The 17740-nt window shown below is 30.6% G+C and overlaps 2 protein-coding genes across 2 annotated transcripts; both read left to right on the forward strand.

Moving 5' to 3' along the window:
* The first annotated feature begins 280 nt into the window (after positions 1–280).
* Positions 281–5426, forward strand: LOC123206286 (laccase-4-like). The gene is made up of 7 exons (XM_044623449.1): positions 281–674; positions 889–1029; positions 3036–3187; positions 3273–3517; positions 3608–3736; positions 4080–4991; positions 5079–5426. Exons 2-7 carry the CDS (start codon positions 940–942, stop codon positions 5207–5209), a joined length of 1659 nt encoding a protein of 552 aa, XP_044479384.1. The 5' UTR covers positions 281–674; positions 889–939; the 3' UTR covers positions 5210–5426.
* Positions 5427–6441: 1015 nt separating this feature from the next.
* LOC123209471 (laccase-4-like) lies at positions 6442–10607 on the forward strand. Its single transcript, XM_044627545.1, has 6 exons — positions 6442–6550; positions 8322–8473; positions 8569–8813; positions 8901–9029; positions 9199–10119; positions 10279–10607. Exons 1-6 carry the CDS (start codon positions 6455–6457, stop codon positions 10407–10409), a joined length of 1674 nt encoding a protein of 557 aa, XP_044483480.1. The 5' UTR covers positions 6442–6454; the 3' UTR covers positions 10410–10607.
* Positions 10608–17740: the final 7133 nt, after the last annotated feature.

Raw genomic sequence — 17740 nt, forward strand, 5'->3', positions numbered from 1 at the left:
GTTTATATATATGGAATTAATATTTTTTTTTTAAGTTTGTGTTAATAAGACTTTTCATCACAACTCATGTATGAATTTTAGATTCTTGTGCAAGATATGTTACCGTAGTTGTGGTGAGGATCCATCGGTTAATTTTCATATCTATTATAATGATACAAGATAGATATAAAGAAAGAATTGGACATAAAATAGATTTTTAATCTAATTCGGTTTACTGTTCAGAGTCTGCCAATCTGCCCGGACTTCTGTGGCTGGTTGCTTCTGTACCACGGGGGTTGCCCGTATAACATATCGCATATTCGTTTTTCTTCAATTATTTTTCGTATTTTTGCTTCATCATACATTTGAAAATTATTTCAGAAGCAATAGAAACTTGAAATTGACTAAAAAAAACCCTCAAACAGCTCAGCTGATTCATCGACAGTTTGAAGCCCTAGGGAGATCTGAATATATAATTAAGAATTGGCGCCCGCATTCTTGTTCACGTTTGAAGGTCTACAGGTCCAATATTTAATAACATTATTTGCAAACCCGTGATTCTTTTCTTGTCCAAAAGCAATCCCACTTAAAAGTAATCTTTCAAGTGTATTTTCCCTTCAAGTCATACCAGCTCATATGTAAAATAAGTACATTCAATGGAAATGGAAGACGAAAATGCACAAGTGTGAAAAAAGGTTGGTTCTGTTGCTTTATGTCATTACTTTAACATTTTTCTGGGTTGAAAATCAAAGCTCTTTCTAGATGACCATCATGTATGATGCACAAGAAATTTAATATTACTTTTCTTCTCCTGCTGATTTTTTTAAGCGAAATTGTCTATCTAACTAACTAACTAGTAAAAACGGCTTGGCAAAAGAGCTTCGCACTTACTTTATGTTATATATTAAGATTTGCAAGAGTTGAGACTATTAAGAGAGCTGAGAGCGCACAAGGACGGAGATGGCGACTTGGATTCGAGTCGTTGTGCTGGTGATGGCTTGCCTGCTTCCAGCCTCAGCGGAGTGCGTGGTTCGACAATACAATTTCGATGTAAGTCCCCTGCACAAACTCATTTAAGGTTCAGAGTTTAGAATTTAGGGTTGTGTTATTGCATATGTTTTGACTCACAGCACTTAGAAGAAAATTCTAGTAGAGGGTTTGAGTTTGCCATATTTGTAACTTTGAGTTTCTGTATATATATATTACATATACAAAACAAGAGAGTTTCAGAGTCTTCATCAAAGCTACCTTCTGAAAATTTTTATCCTGGATGGTTTGAATCACAGCTTCTCCTTTTACGTTTTTTTTTTTTAATCCAATATATATTTTGAAACCATTACTTGATCAAGTGACTGAACTTCATAATAAGAAAATAAGAATAAAATTTCAGCTTCCTAGCTTTTTGCATCGATTTGATTGGCTTCTTCAAGTCAACTTATACTTAACCGGTGGACTTGCTTACCTTAGTAGCATAGACGGACGGAGGAAGGGTCACATGACCACCCCCTGTCCAGTTGACTTTCATAACTTTTTATATATATATATAAAATTATAGGTATTTGTTTTAAGTAATAAATATATACATATTTATTATATAATTAAATAATTTTAAATTAAAAATAAAATATTATTTAATCATATAATAACACATATAAATTTATATATTTAAAATATATATATATATATATATATGCACACACATACACACGAAATTAACTGTAAAAATTTTAAATTCCACATAAAAATTCATTATATATATTAAATTAAATTTCAATTTTTCACAAAATACCTCATCAATATTTTTAATAAATTATATATTGAATTTTATATCCATTATTTGATTGTCCCAAGAACAAAATGAATAAAGTTTTAAATATTACTGGCATACTTTATTTTATAAGGGTCAATTATTTTAATTGTTTTCCTCAATACTTTTCACTAAAAATTAAAAAAAAAAAAACATATCAAGCAAAATCACATTTTACTCTCCAAATTTTATTAAAATATTTTTCTATCTTTATTTATAATTTTAATTAAAAATATTTAAAAAAACGTTTACTAATATAAATATAGAAAAAAATGTCAATGAGATTAATTAATTGTATGTTTGAAGTGAACTTTATTTTTTGAAAATGTTGGGGGTGTTAATAAAAACTTTTAAGAGATTTTTGAAATTAGAAAAAAGTTTGTGGTGTTTTTAAAAATTTTTAAATTTGTAATATACATCTCAATAATTTAAAAAATAACAATTACATCCTGAAGAACCTATCTAAACACAACAAATTAAAATTGTAACTATTATATACAAACTATTGATATTATAATTTTATTTTTTAAAATATATATGATAATTTTGTAAATAATTTAAGAAAAATATTCATTTGTTATTAATAAATTTTAAAAAATTACAATTTAAGTCTTAAGGAAAATATTATAAAGAGTGTTATTATAATATTTTAAATCTTAAAAATAAAATACCAATTCATTATACTTTTATTATAAATATTTAGATTAAATTATAAAAATATAAAACTAACAATTAATTTTGATCGATAAACAGGAAAAAAAGGTTTTTTCAGATAAACAGAAAAAAAAGGGTTTTTTCAATTATAGAAAGTAGGAATCTTTCTTCCTTTCAAACCACAGGTGAGAAATAGTCATTTGACCTATTTCTTACTGGCACCATTGCCCTTTAATTCTCATAATCTAGTATTTGTACTTACATGTTTATCACGAAAATATCAATTTCCAAATTTATGTAATTAAGTTGAGGTGACAGGCCATCCAACACCCAAATCTCATATTTTATAATGCCAAAATTGGGTCAACGAAGTGTACTTCTGTATGAAGCTTAAGGGTTTCTTGATAACCTCGTAAGAATTTTTTTTCTTATAATTAAATTGATTCAATACTCCACGAAAACTGTTTTAAAGAGGTGTTGTAGAATGTCTAATAAGACGACAGTTCACTAATGAATTTTTAATCTACAAGTAGCAATGTTTAAAATTAGTCAAATACTCTCGATACTTTATTTGAATTTTCTGTTTGTTTTTTAGGTGGTGATGAAGAATACTACTAAATTATGTTCTACTAAACCTATTGTCACCATCAATGGAAAGTTCCCAGGCCCTACCATCATTGCTAGAGAAGACGATATATTGCTTATAAGGGTCAACAATCGTGTCAATTACAATGTTACAATCCACTGGTAATTAAGAATTTCATAATAAAAACTTGTTATTTTCCATTTTTAAAGTTAAAATGATATAAATAATAAATGCAATATATTTCAGGCATGGAGTTAAACAATTTCGTACTGGTTGGGCTGATGGTACTGCATACATAACCCAGTGTCCGATTCAACCTGGCGAATCTTATGTGCATAATTTTACACTCACCGGCCAAAGGGGTACACTTTTCTATCATGCTCACATTTTTTGGCTTAGAGCGACTCTCCATGGCGCTATAGTCATCTTACCCAAAGGCGGCGTTCCTTATCCCTTCCCTAAGCCGCGCGAGGAAAAAGTCATTGTATTAGGTGATCACTCAATTCAATCATAAAAAGCTGGATTTATTGTGATTATTTTAATTGTTTATAATTTGATTTTGTTTAAACTTTTACATGCAGCTGAATGGTGGAAATCAGATGTTGAAGCGGTCATCAATGAAGCTCTCCAAACTGGTCTTACTCCCAATAGGTCTGATACTCAGACCATCAACGGCTATGCAGAGCCTACCTCAAGTTGCCCTTCAGAGAGTAATTTATCTAACTTTTTTGTTACACATGTAGGGTCAAACCTCTTGAAAGGGCTAGTGAGAATTGATGATTCTACTTAAAAAAAAAAAAAAACAGATTATATAGTCAATTTAATAAAATTATGTATGCCTTAAAAAAATATTATATGAAGTATTTATGGTTAGGTAATTTTAAATTAAAGATAAAATAATATTCTATTACAGGATGACATATTATCATTGATATCCAATATAACACTCATTTTAATTATGTATAACATTATTCTATTCAATTACTTTGAATAATGGAATCTAGGGCTCATTCATGTTTGCATATATTTTGACAATGTTTCCATTATTTTCAGGAGGATATACATTACAAGTAGAACCCGGGAGGACATACATGCTAAGAGTCATCAATGCTGCACTGAATGAATTCTTATACTTTAAGATTGCTGGTCATGATTTCACCGTGGTTGAAGTTGATGCTTCATATACTAAGCCCTACAAAACTGATACAGTTCTCATAGCTTCTGGCCAAACCACAAATCTTCTTTTAACAACAAATCTTGGAACCGGCAAGTTCATGATCTCTGCCTCTCCTTTCAAGAACAAAAAAATCGCCACTGGCACGTTACACTATATTGGTACTCCTAATGATACAGCCACCATTGTTCTCACCCCAATTTGGCCCTCTGAAAACACCTCTACTCCACTTGTCGACAACATTACTGATGCCTTAAGAAGTCTAAATTCAAAAGAATATCCTGTTACAGTCCCTTTGAAGATTGATCATTCTCTCTTTTTCACCATTGGCCTTGGAACAATGCCATGTCCAACTTGCACTATTGGCAATCGTGCTGTCGCTCACATTAATAATATCACTTTTGATTCACCAACTATCTCGCTCCTTCAAGCCCATTACTTCAACATAAAAGGAGTTTACACAGACGACTTCCCTGCCAACCCACCAAATCAATTCGACTATACAGGCACACAACCAGCAAACCCTCAAACTATGCATGGGACAAGAGTTTATCGTCTCCCTTACAACTCAACTGTTCAATTAGTCTTACAAGACACGATAAGGCTTGCCCTGGAAAGCCACCCAATGCACTTGCATGGCTTCAGTTTTTACGCAGTTGGAAGCGGGTTAGGGAATTTCAATCCTATAAAAGACCCAAAGAAATTCAATCTTGTTGATCCTGTGGAGAGAAACACCATTAGTGTCCCTGCCGGCGGATGGCTTGCTATCAGATTTAGGGCAGATAATCCAGGTAATATATCTCCAAGATTATCAATTACAATAAATTAATAAAATGTCTTGGCATTCATTCTCTAATTGAACAATTGTTGTATTGTAGGGGTTTGGTTCATGCATTGCCATATTGAGGTGCACACAACATGGGGGATGGAGATGGCATTTGTAGTGGATAATGGGAACGGCCCCAATGAATCGGTTTTGCCACCTCCCCATGACCTTCCGAAGTGTTAGGCCCAAGACTCCGCTCATCTTACAATCACACGCAGAAGTATTTTAGGTAAGCGATGGAGAAAGAGCCCACTAAAGAAAATGGGTGAAAATTCAAAGAAAATTTTATAATATTTCCTCATTTGTTGGTTTAGTTTTTACATCACAAGGTCAATAAGATTCGTAAAACACTTCGTCATGTTACAAGACTTTTAATCAATCAAAAGAAATTGATTTCAAACTGATGTTTGAATCTTCAATGATCTTCTAGAACCAAAACCGATGAATCCAAGAAAATTTTAAAAAATATTATCTCCAGTCACTTTATTTGTTAGACTTTTTATTAAGTCTGCCCAATTGTAAAAAATTTAAAAATTATTTAAAAAAATTGCATGAATATAATATAATGAAGCAAACGTTTTTAAATGAATGGGCTGTCATCCTCTAAGAGAAATCTACGCTTTGGATGACAAACATCGATACATTAAAACAGTCCATGAAAGGCATCCTTCAACTGCAAATTCAACACCGTTCAGGGAATCCATAATCTCTTTAAAGAGATCATTAAATTAATCCAGTAATTAAAATTAATATATTATATAGTTTCTATTTGAGCCCAATTTTTTTTCTCTTATTATATGCAAATCCAAAGGAATTCTCATTTTATATATTCAAAAATATTGAATATAAGCAATCTAATTAATTATTCTTTAACGTGTATCAATTGGTGATCATCACACTTAAACAATCTTAATTAAGACTAATGATGTCATAATTATAATCTCATTTTATAATGAATAACCCATCTGCCTCAGGAAAAAATAAAAATGGAAAGATGAAAACAAGTGAAAAAACGGGTAGGCTCAATTTCACTGGTCTGCTTATCTTATTATTTTGACCTTTTCCTGGGTTAAAAATCAATGCTCTCTCTGGTTACGTTAGCTAAAACCACCAAGTGAATTGGAAAATTTGGCATCAAATAATAGAGGCCAATTACAAGCAATTTGCTTCCGAAATGTTCTCGACTGGTAGAAATATACTTTGTGTAAAGCACAAGAAATTTAAAAATAGTTCCCATACGTATATATGTGTATATCTACCTAACTGGCAAAAACGACTTGGCAACAGAGCTTCCCAATTTATATTATATATAAGATTTGCCAGATTGGCCATTTACCTGACGATTAGTAAGTGCATTGAAGTAACCAGAATTATTATAGACATAAAAAACAATTGAGACTAAGAGAGCTGAGAGAAGACAAGGAGTTAATGGAGATGGCGCCATGGATTCGAATCGTTACACTGTTGATCGCTTGCCTGCTTCCGGCTTCAGTGGAGTGCTTGGTTCGACATTACAACTTCAATGTAAGCCCTTTACTCATTGTGTTATTTTCATGTTTCGCTTCGCAGTCTCTGCAATTTCTATTGTATGTGCTTAACTTTGAGTTTGCCATGTTCATAATTAACTTTGAGTTTCTGCATGTTTAAACACATAACAAGAGAATTTTAGGGTTTTCATCCGGGTCCTTGAATTTTTTTTTTTTTTTAATCTTCTTGATCCATTTGAAGGAGAGCTTCTAATTTACGTTTTTCTGTCAGAATATTTTGAAACCATTCCTTGATGAAGTGACTGATATAGCCGACATGAATATTAAAATAATCACATCATTAAAATCCAACGGTGCAAGAAAATTTCAGCTTCTAAGGTTTTTCCATCAATTTGATTGGCTTATTCATGTAAACTTGTAATCAATCGATGGACTTGCTTACCTAATTAATAGCTAATTTCTCAGTATTTTGGAAGCTCCGCGTTTATGCTATTAGTTTAAGCACTTTGACACGTTTATCACAAAAATGTTAATTTTTCAAAGGCCAAAAGACTTGATCCCACCAAAGGTTTGGTGTTTTTCGAAACTCTTATCCATAAAGTTTTAAAAACTCAAATATTTACCTATCATCTAATTATTATTATTAAAAAATTTTATTAGAATCAAGGATAAAATTGTCATTTATCTAGTAATATTAAAATATATATAAGTTTATATCATTTTTTTCAATTAATTTGAAAAACTAATAATTTTTTCTCAAGATTAAGTTTTAAAAAATTGCTATTTTTTCCCCATGATTTGGAAAACTAATCTAGCGATTTTACAACGAACGACGACTGCTCCCTCCCCCTCCTAACGATGTCTATCCCTCTCTAACGATGTCCCTTCCTTCAGTGCTCTCTCCCAACAAACGAATCCAAACAAAACATTTGTTTAGACGATGACAAATAATCCAAACTTGGGTGATGAATCATCATCCAGATGAAGGTTTTATCTGGATGACGTCTTCTGCGTCATCCAAACAAGGTTTCGTCTAGAAGACACTGTTGGGAAAGAATGCTAGAGGGAGAGAAAACATTAAAAAGGGAGAGACATCATCGGGACGGAGAGAGAGTGATCATTGTTCACCAGATAATCGTTGGATTAGTTTTCCAAACTCTAGAAAGGAAATATTAACTTTTTAAAACTTAATCATAAAAAAAAATTATTAATTTTTCAAATGAAGGAGAGAAATAATATAAAATTTTATATTTTTTAATATTATTAAATAAATAATGATTTTATCTTAACCTTAATAAAAAATTTTAATAAAATTTAGGTAACAGATGAATAGCTAAATTTTTAAAATTTTGCAAAAAAAAAGGGGCAATACTCCAAACCTTGGGGGCGGAATGTACTTTGGCCTTTTTAAAATCTATGTAAAGTATATAAGGTGACAGGTCATCCGACAGTGCCAAGTAATGATTACTTTTCTGTGTCAAATTATTAAAGAAGCGATATTGTTGGGGGTGCGTGGTTTTTTATTGAGTCGGTGATGTGAAGTAAATGTTAGAATTACATTTTTTATAATTAAGTTGATTCATTTTCCACGTAAAATTGATTGAGATTGAGTACTTAAATGAGAAGTTAAGATGTCACGATGGGGATTGTATACGTCTTTGACTAAATTATATTTTCTCATAAATTTTTTATAAATTTATAATTATATTTTCTCATAATTATATTTTTTATAAGTATTATTTGTTGAACCACCCATTTCAACATATATTAAGTTAATTCTCAATATGTTACATTGATCACTGTTTCAGGTGGTAATGAAGAACACCACTAAATTGTGTTCAACCAAACCTATCGTCACAGTCAATGGAAAATTCCCTGGCCCTACTCTTATTGCTAGAGAAGACGATACACTGCTTGTAAAAGTTGTCAACCATGTCCATTATAACGTCACAATCCACTGGTAATTAACATAATCCTATCAAACGTGTTTTCACTACTTCTATTTTCTAAAATATATTTTATGAAGTTGTGGAAAGTCAAACTTCATAATTTTAGGCATGGAGTTAAGCAACTGCGGACTGGTTGGGCTGATGGTCCTGCGTACATAACACAGTGTCCGATTCAACCTGGCCAGACTTATGTGTATAATTTCACGCTCACCGGCCAAAGGGGTACACTTCTCTATCATGCTCACATTCTCTGGCTTCGAGCCACTCTCCATGGAGCTATTGTTATCTTGCCCAAACGTGGCGTTCTTTATCCCTTCCCCAAACCTCATCAGGAAGTTGTCATCGTATTAGGTAATTACCCAATTCAATCATATGTTTAATTTATTGTATTTGTTAATCACACCTAATTTAATTGGTTAATTACTCTGTTACTTGCAGCTGAATGGTGGAAATCAGATGTTCAAGCTGTCATCAATGAAGCTCTCCAATCTGGCCTAGCTCCCAATGTGTCTGATGCTCACACCATCAATGGTTATCCAGGGCCAGTATCAAACTGCGCTTCAGAGAGTAATATATAAAAACTTATAACTTAATTCTTTAGCATGTCTAGAGACATAGACCGTTTAACTTACCTACATAAATTTTTGTTGAACTCATACTCACAAACATAAAATCCTTACATCCGTTGTTCCTGTATTGTTTATGCATTTTTTGATGATCTTTCCATGATTTTCAGGAGGATATACCTTACCAGTAGAACCCGGTAAGACATACATGCTGAGAGTCATCAGTGCTGCATTGAATCAAAATCTCTTCTTCAAGATCGCTGGCCATAAATTCACCGTGATTGAGGTTGATGCTTCATATACAAAGCCCTTCAAAACTGAAATGGTTCTCATGGCTCCAGGCCAAACCACAAATCTTCTTTTAGAAACAAACCTTGGAACTGGCAAGTTCATGGTCACGGCCTCACCTTTTAAGGACGCTCCCGTTGTCGTCAACAGCAGAACCGCCACTGGCATGTTGCACTATTTTGGTACCTTTGATGATACAACCACCATTGTCACCATCCCATCTGCTCAAAATGACACCCCACTTGTGGACAACTTTACTGTTGCCTTAAGAAGCCTAAATTCAAAAGAATATCCAACTAGAGTCCCTTTGAAGATAGATCATTCTCTTTTTTTCACTATTGGCCTCGGAATCAATCCTTGTGAAACTTGTGTCAATGGCAATCATGTTGTGGCATACATTAATAATGTCACTTTCAATATGCCAAGTATCTCACTCCTTCAAGCTCATTTCTTTAATATAAAAGGAGTTTACACTGACGATTTCCCTCGCAATCCACCAAATAAATACAACTATACAGGCACACAACCAACAAATGTTCAAACCATGAACGGGACAAGAGTTTATCGCCTCCGTTACAACTCAACTGTTCAACTAGTCTTACAAAATACAGCAATGCTTGCCCCTGAAAGCCATCCAATTCACTTGCATGGCTTCAATTTCTTCGCAATTGGAAGTGGGTTAGGAAACTACAACGCCGACAAGCACCCAAAGAAATTCAATCTTGTCGACCCTGTAGAGAGGAACACCATTAGTGTCCCTGGTGGTGGATGGATGGCTATCAGATTCATAGCAGATAATCCAGGTAACTTATATATACATAACTTCCTAAAATATTCAAATTTCTCTAGTGATTTAGTATAGAAAATCATAGCCTTCCTATTGAAAAATTTTCTATCATACTAATATGTTATGATATAATAAAATCTCTTTGCATTCTCTAATAAAATAGTTGGTTTTGTAGGTGTTTGGTTCATGCATTGCCATTTGGAGGTGCATTCGACATGGGGGCTAGAGATGGCATTTGTTGTGGAGAATGGGAAAGGCCCCAATGAGTCACTTTTGCCGCCGCCCAATGACCTTCCCAAGTGTTAGCAAACAAAACTGAAAGGCCCAACACTCCACATCCTTTTTTATTCACGAAAAAACAATAGATAAGTGATAGATAAACAGCCCAGAAAACAAAACAAATAGATTGTGTTAAAAAGACAAGCCCAAACAAAGCCTACTCCTCAGAATATAATAAACCTGTAGTGGGTTTTTATTTTTCTGGGATTTAAATATATGTGCCAAAATTACTCCATTTCATCATATTTATATTTGATTATATTTAATTGTTTATAATTCACCCATGAAAAAAAAAAAATACATTTATGGAACATATAAATAATAATAAGATAACACTTGATATATAAAGGATTCGGCCTCCTTTCATAAGCATTCGGACGATATTGTATGCTGTAGCAGGCCCGTGGGCCGCCCATATTTCTGACGTCTGCTTGAAGGACCAAACAGTGCATTTATTTGGGCATGGCCTCCTTGTGGGCATGCTTCCTTCACATGTGCATTACAAGACTGTTAATATAATAAAGATTTATATTTTTTTTTTTTTTTTGCTTTTTTATCGAAATTGAAGATGTTCAAATCTTTTAGAATTGAAACCAATGAAACACAAGTACTTCAATTGAAAGAAAATGTAACGATGAGGGGAAGAGAAGTTCTACCTAATTTGACCATAATTAATAGGCCAAAAGACCATAATCTTCATCTAATTCTTCTATTGCCAATGGTGTCTCTTGAGTGGTCGGAATGTGAAGATGGGTGGGAAAGGTCAATTGTTAGCCAGAACGAAAAAGGTGGCTAGAGAAGAGATCAAAATCCTAGGGAAAAAAGTAACATTTTAAACTTTAAATGAAAGAAAATTGTTAATTTTTTAAATTAAATAGTAAATAAATAAAATTTTAGTTTTTTAATAGTTTTTGTTAAATGACGATTTTATTTTTAACCATAATAGATAATTTTAACAAAATAATAGATATTTGAATTTTTAAAATTTAGCAAATGAGTTTGGAGATAGCCAAACCTTGGATGGAAATAAGTCTTTTGGCCTAATTTATAATGGATATACTCCTTTAATGCATACAACCTTCCAACATAATCTTTTAAACTACAACTTTTTACTTATAAGGTAAAAAATTTAAAAAAAAACTTTAACACAATATCAAACAATTAAATTACTATATTACTGATAAATATTTCATTTTTATGAAATTATTATAAAAATCTAATTTAAATTGTTCTGATCAAAACAGTTTAACTAAATCTAACTAAATCACACATTTTTTGGTGTCATTTCATTCGCGAAATTATACCTTTCAACCTAATCACATCATCTATATTCTCTTTGCTTTATCCCTCGCTCTAGTTACAGAAAGACCGAGTCAATATTACCACAAAAACTTGATTCCTTACCAAAAAAAAAAATTCTTCAACATCCTTCTTTTTATTGTTTTAAAGTTAGAATAACTTTTATGTCTTTTATGGTTAGTTTTTTTTTTTTTTCTGTTTAACCTAGTTGTAATTTGGATAAGAGATTAAAATAAAATGATATTAAGAGATGGGAATTTGTATTTTTCCCAAACTTTGCGTGGAAAATAGAATTTAGTCTTCTAAAAATAATTAAGTGCAAGAAATGGAGAAAACCAATTGGGAATATATATATATATATATATATATATATATATATATATATTGGGAAGATGATTAAAAAAATAAAATCATTCTATTTGAGAAAAGGTGGATTGGCAAAAGCACGCGCGCAGAGTGACGAGATTTGCTTAATGCACCGAGGACCTTTACAGGTGCGCTCAGAATGATTTTGACTTGTTATGACGAAACACTTAAAAGAATCTTTCCATTAATGGAAATAGAATTGGTGGTGCTGTCACCATCTTCCCCAAACGCTCTGGCCCCGCCCTCTTCACGCGTCAACCCTCCATTGATTTATTTTTCACATTTCTTTTTATTTTTATTTTTTTCTGAATTTGCATATTATGCTCTTGCTTTATAATATTATTATGCTTAAGATAAGGTAGACGTCAATGACACTGATAAATTCGTAAGTCAACTATTTGACTTCTAAATTAAAACTAATTATTTAAACAAAAACTCATTAATTTTTAATCCTTCAGAATATATATTATATTATAATATATATGGTTTTCTTTTTCAGTTTGAGTCTGATTTAATAAAAATTATATGGTAATTATGAATAATATTATTGGACCTTTTTGGTCCAAAAAATGGGTTGTCACAAGCCTTGAAAACATTTGTTATAATAAGATGTACAAAATATTTCAACAAACCAAAAAAACAAGGCCAAAAGATTTATTCCCACCCAACGTTATTTTCAAACTTTTATCCATAAGATTTTAAAATTTTAAATACTCACATTTTTGTTAAAATTATCTATCAGAGTTAAAGATAAAACTATTATTTATCAAAAAATAAAAAAAAACTAAAATTTTATCTCATTTTTTTAATTTACAAAATTAATAATTTTTCTTTTAATTTAAAATCGTTTTTAAGGAAATTTGTTAGTTTTTAAAACTAAATAGAGAAAATGAGATAAATTTTAAATTTTTTTAAAATTTTTTATTAAATAACAATATTACTTTTAATCTTAAAAAAATTTAAAAAATATAAATATATTAATAAAAATTATTTGATCATATTATTATATATAATTTATATATTAAAAAATATATACACATAATTTTATTTTTATATTTTTTTATATTTGTGGGTGTGTGAGAATTTACTAGAATTGAATAGTTTTTTCAAAATTGAATTGATCTTTTGGTGATTTTTAAATTTACAATTAATTCTATAATTATTATATTAAATAAATTAGAAAATTAATTTTAAAATATTATTTATAAATATTTTATTTTTTATTATTATGTTTAAAATTTTAGATTTTTTTCACTGAAATTATCTGTAAAGTTATACAAAGTCATTGCTTTACTTGTCAAAAGGCCATAAATGTGATGGAGGCATTAACGTCTTTTCTTGTGAATTTGGGACGGTTGGCTTAAAAAATTGGGAAGTAGAGAACAAAATAATGGAAGAAGATTTCAATTGGCTAGTAATTAAGGAATGGAAAAGAGCGAAGGGTGAGAGAGTGACAGGTGTATTATTGAATATGGGAAGTTATGAAGGGGCAGTTGCGAGATTTCGACACATCTGCCATGTTGATTAATGACACGTGGTCCCAATTGAATGCCTGTTTGGTCTTTGCGAGATTCGATGTAAGCGCCAATTAAAGATGATTGTTGAGTTTTCTAGTCAAACAAAACACCATCATACATGTGACACATTCCAATTCCAATTCCACTTTCTCAAATGCAACCCTGGATTTCATTTTACTGTCCACCGCTTTTCTCAAAAGTTGTTCAATTGATTTTTCATCTAATTCAAGGAAGTTTCTGATTTTGAAACTCTCTCTTGGTTGGGTTCATTTTTACGATACATCAAAATTATGTTTTATTTTTGATACGTTGGATCCCTTGAAGAATTTTTAACTTATTATTTCCATTTTTGATATGTTCGATTCTTCGAAAAATTTGTGACTTATTATTTTGTCGAACTCTAAACCCTTCAAGCAAATCAATTAAAAATCCATCAAATCTTAATATTTTTGAAAAGTAACAAAAACTTTAATTATAAATTTGGTTATGAGCACCAAAATACAAAGTCCATAATTCAATTTTGCTAAAAGATAAGAAAAATAATTATGTCATGTTTGTCCAAGTAAATGAGTCACATCAGTAGTAGCAGGTGAGGCCCAGCCACCAAATGCCAATAATGGCTCCCCCAATCATTTTGTAATGTCATATATGCTTCTTGCTTTGTTTTGAAATGGAGATTGGAGACAGTAAATATTTATTAATGCAATAAAACTACATGTCACATAAAGAGTATATTTTCTGTTCAAATAAGCTATATACTAGTGCTGGGCCTAAGTTTAAACCCAACTTGAGCTTTACTCTACATCAGAACTCCCAATCTTCAATGCAAATTTTAATTTTCCAATATAATATTTCATTACGGCGTAGATGAAAATGTCAAAAAAGAGCGCCAGAAATGTTGGGAGGATATGGCAAGGAAAGAGAGATTGTTCCAGAACTGAAAACCTATCAAAGATAAAGATGTAATTTTTTAAAGTTTAAGTATGAAAAAAATTATTAATTCTAGGGTTTAATAAAAAATAAGATAAAATTTTAATTTTTTAAATATCATTGATTAAATAATAATTTTATTTTAAAAATTAACAGATTTTATTAATTTTAATAGTCTATAAATAGATATTTCAGTTATTAAAACTTCACAAATATGACTTTAAGATTTTACTAAATCTTGGGTTTGGTGGGATGTGATCGTAAGTTTGGTTGTATAATTTCGATATAATTTTGAGTGTATATTTTTGGACAATTATAAATTGACGTGGTGATATACTAATATCATAAATGAATAAAGTATCTTTAATTACTATTAATAAATTTTCATATACCCAATTTGGTAGGTAGGTGCCCGCTGTCATTTGTGACAGTTATATTTATGTCTTGTGATATATTTTTGGTAAGTTATGTCTTATGATTTTTTTTTTGTTATCATAGAAGTCGATAAAAAATAACCTAACCTATAGTTTAGAGGTCCATATACAAGGACAAGCTTAAAGACTTATGAACTATAAAGAAAAAACATTTTATATTGCTATTTAAATTATATTATAAATTAGATCAAAAATATTTTTATAGATTGATAATGTTTTTTTTTTTTTTTTAAAGAGGATCCTTGAGCCAGCCGTTGAGACTTTGGTATCATGAACAAGTGATGACACGCTCTAAGGAGCGTGGGTTAGTATTATTCTCCAACTCAACTCCACTATCAACATTGTGTAAAAGCGATTGGAGATGTGAGAGGCAATGGTTGGCTGGCGACGGAGTTGCATATAATGCGCTACGGACGATAGTAGGATAACAGTTTTATGGTCATACTTGGACTCGACTAATTGGCAAGGACAAATCTTGCCTTCCTGGTGATTGGCTAGTGTAATCTGACTTGCTTTGACAAATCAAGACGTGACACGTGCGTAATCAAGTTATTATTTTTTAGTCTAATCTTAATAATTTCCCTACCGAATTTTAGCTCATGAGTCATGCCCTTTTATTGTTGCCGTTGGGAAGCCCTGACTTTGCTCCTCCCGGACCCACATCTTAAGATTGTAACCGGTAAAATTATGCGGGAGACTGCGCAATGAGAGTGTTGCGACCGAGTGCGGGGCCCGCGACATCAATTCTATCACTATTCAAGGTTGATCAGGGCCCTTGCTTTGGCGGCTACTGATTGAAACCGACCGTAATAAATGCACGCCCTATAAAATTAAAAAAATTAAAAAAACAATAAAACTATGTGTACCCACTTTGAGTACACAAATGTATACACATTTATATGTGGCATCATGTGATTAGATGATTTTGAATTAAGAATAAAACAATAAAAGTGTATACATTTGTGTACTTAAAGTGAGTATACATAGTATTACTCTTTATAAAATATTTGAAAGATATATTTGATTCTCCATCTAAGAGTAATTTCAAATTATAAGTATGATAATGTAACTAAAATCTTATAGTATTACGAAAATGTCTTCAAATTATTGTTTTTTTATTAAAATTGTAAAACCAAAATATTATCGTTTTTTAATCAAAATAATGATAAATCCTAAAACTCTTATGTAACAATATTTCTTGCCCATATAAATTGGAGCAAAATATATCACTATTTTTAATTAAAAATTATTAACCACTTAACCCGAGGCCAATTTTGTCCCTGAGTGCCTAGTCATCATGTGTGATTAGTCTTGTTTTCTAAGTCGGGGTATCCTCTAGACACCCTCGTTTGTGTAAAAATTTTAACATCTTGACCTAATAATACGGTTTATTGTCTAATTAAATTAAAATATATTTTAAGATTTATAAACTATTTAATTAAAATAAGTCATATTATAAGATTTTAAAATGGTGTGAAAATATTTATATAAATTCAATAATTTTTCTATACTTTATTGATATGAAATTTTGAATTATGAAAATGTTAATACATACCAAATATCTCTCTTATATTTTTTCGATATAAGTTTTGCTCAAAAAGTGTTATATTCCCCTTCTTACAAAACTTAACTATTTTGTCGAGATTTGTTTTACTATTGATAAAAAAGTCATATGAAATTATTCTAATATCATTTGTAATATCTTGGTTATACTATAATTTATCACAGATTTACTTTTGAATTTTATAAGTCAAAACGTATTATAATATTATTGGAGCTAATTTAGTTAGTTTTATCTTAATTTTCTTAAATGATAAATAACGTTTCTATATATTCAACAATTCTTTTATATTTTACAAATATGATATTTATTTATGGGTGTTACAAAAAAGACATACTCTTGATGGTTTTCTCATCTCACCAGCCCTACGGCATTGTTGCTTCGATGTTGATCAATGGTAGGGGAGTATGCCCAAACCACCACCGAGTAGGTGCTGACTAATTGGAGCACTACTAAATTGTCATCAAACACATGTTATCTGATTCTTTGATTCAAACTTCACTTTTGATTTTCTACTGTTTCTCTTTATTATTTATCTTGTAGCATCTTCTCAACCTTTAATTTATTATCATTCTTTTGTTTCTCAGTATATGATGTCATTTTAATGAAAATAACATTTTAATATATTATTATTATTATTATTATTATTATTAATTAAATATAGTAATTATATATATGTATATATATATATATATATGTCAATTTAACAAAAAAAGAATATTGATTTATATTTACTAATATTTAATATTTCAAATATAATAATATACATGTTTCTTCTAAATACATCATATAAATGTCATGACATTTTTATTGAAGAAATACTATATATATATATAAAGAATTAAATTAATAATCATTCTATTTAAGTAAAGGATTTAATATAGATTACGCTGAATTGCATAATATGTTAGGTATATTTGGCCTTCTGAAATTGAATTTGAACGTAATTATAATTTAACTTAAAAGGGAAATTTTTGACAATATTTTTGCCCTTATTTCTTGGTCTTGATCGGGGTGATCGGACGGTGGAGAAACGTGTGATTGACTACTGAATTACAGTGGAGCTTGTGTCATTTCATCGTGAGCCGCCAATGCCTTAAGCCGCTTTCACAACTCAGAAATTAGAAAAAAGCCAAAATAATAATAATAAGAATAATAATGGCTTTTTCGTAGCATTATTATTTTATGTTGAAAAAATAGATTGTGTTATTATAATAAAGCGAACAACTTTTCTTAAATTGCAGTATCCAC

Source organism: Mangifera indica, chromosome 2, assembly GCF_011075055.1.
Source record: "Mangifera indica cultivar Alphonso chromosome 2, CATAS_Mindica_2.1, whole genome shotgun sequence".
Lineage (NCBI taxonomy): Eukaryota > Viridiplantae > Streptophyta > Magnoliopsida > Sapindales > Anacardiaceae > Mangifera > Mangifera indica.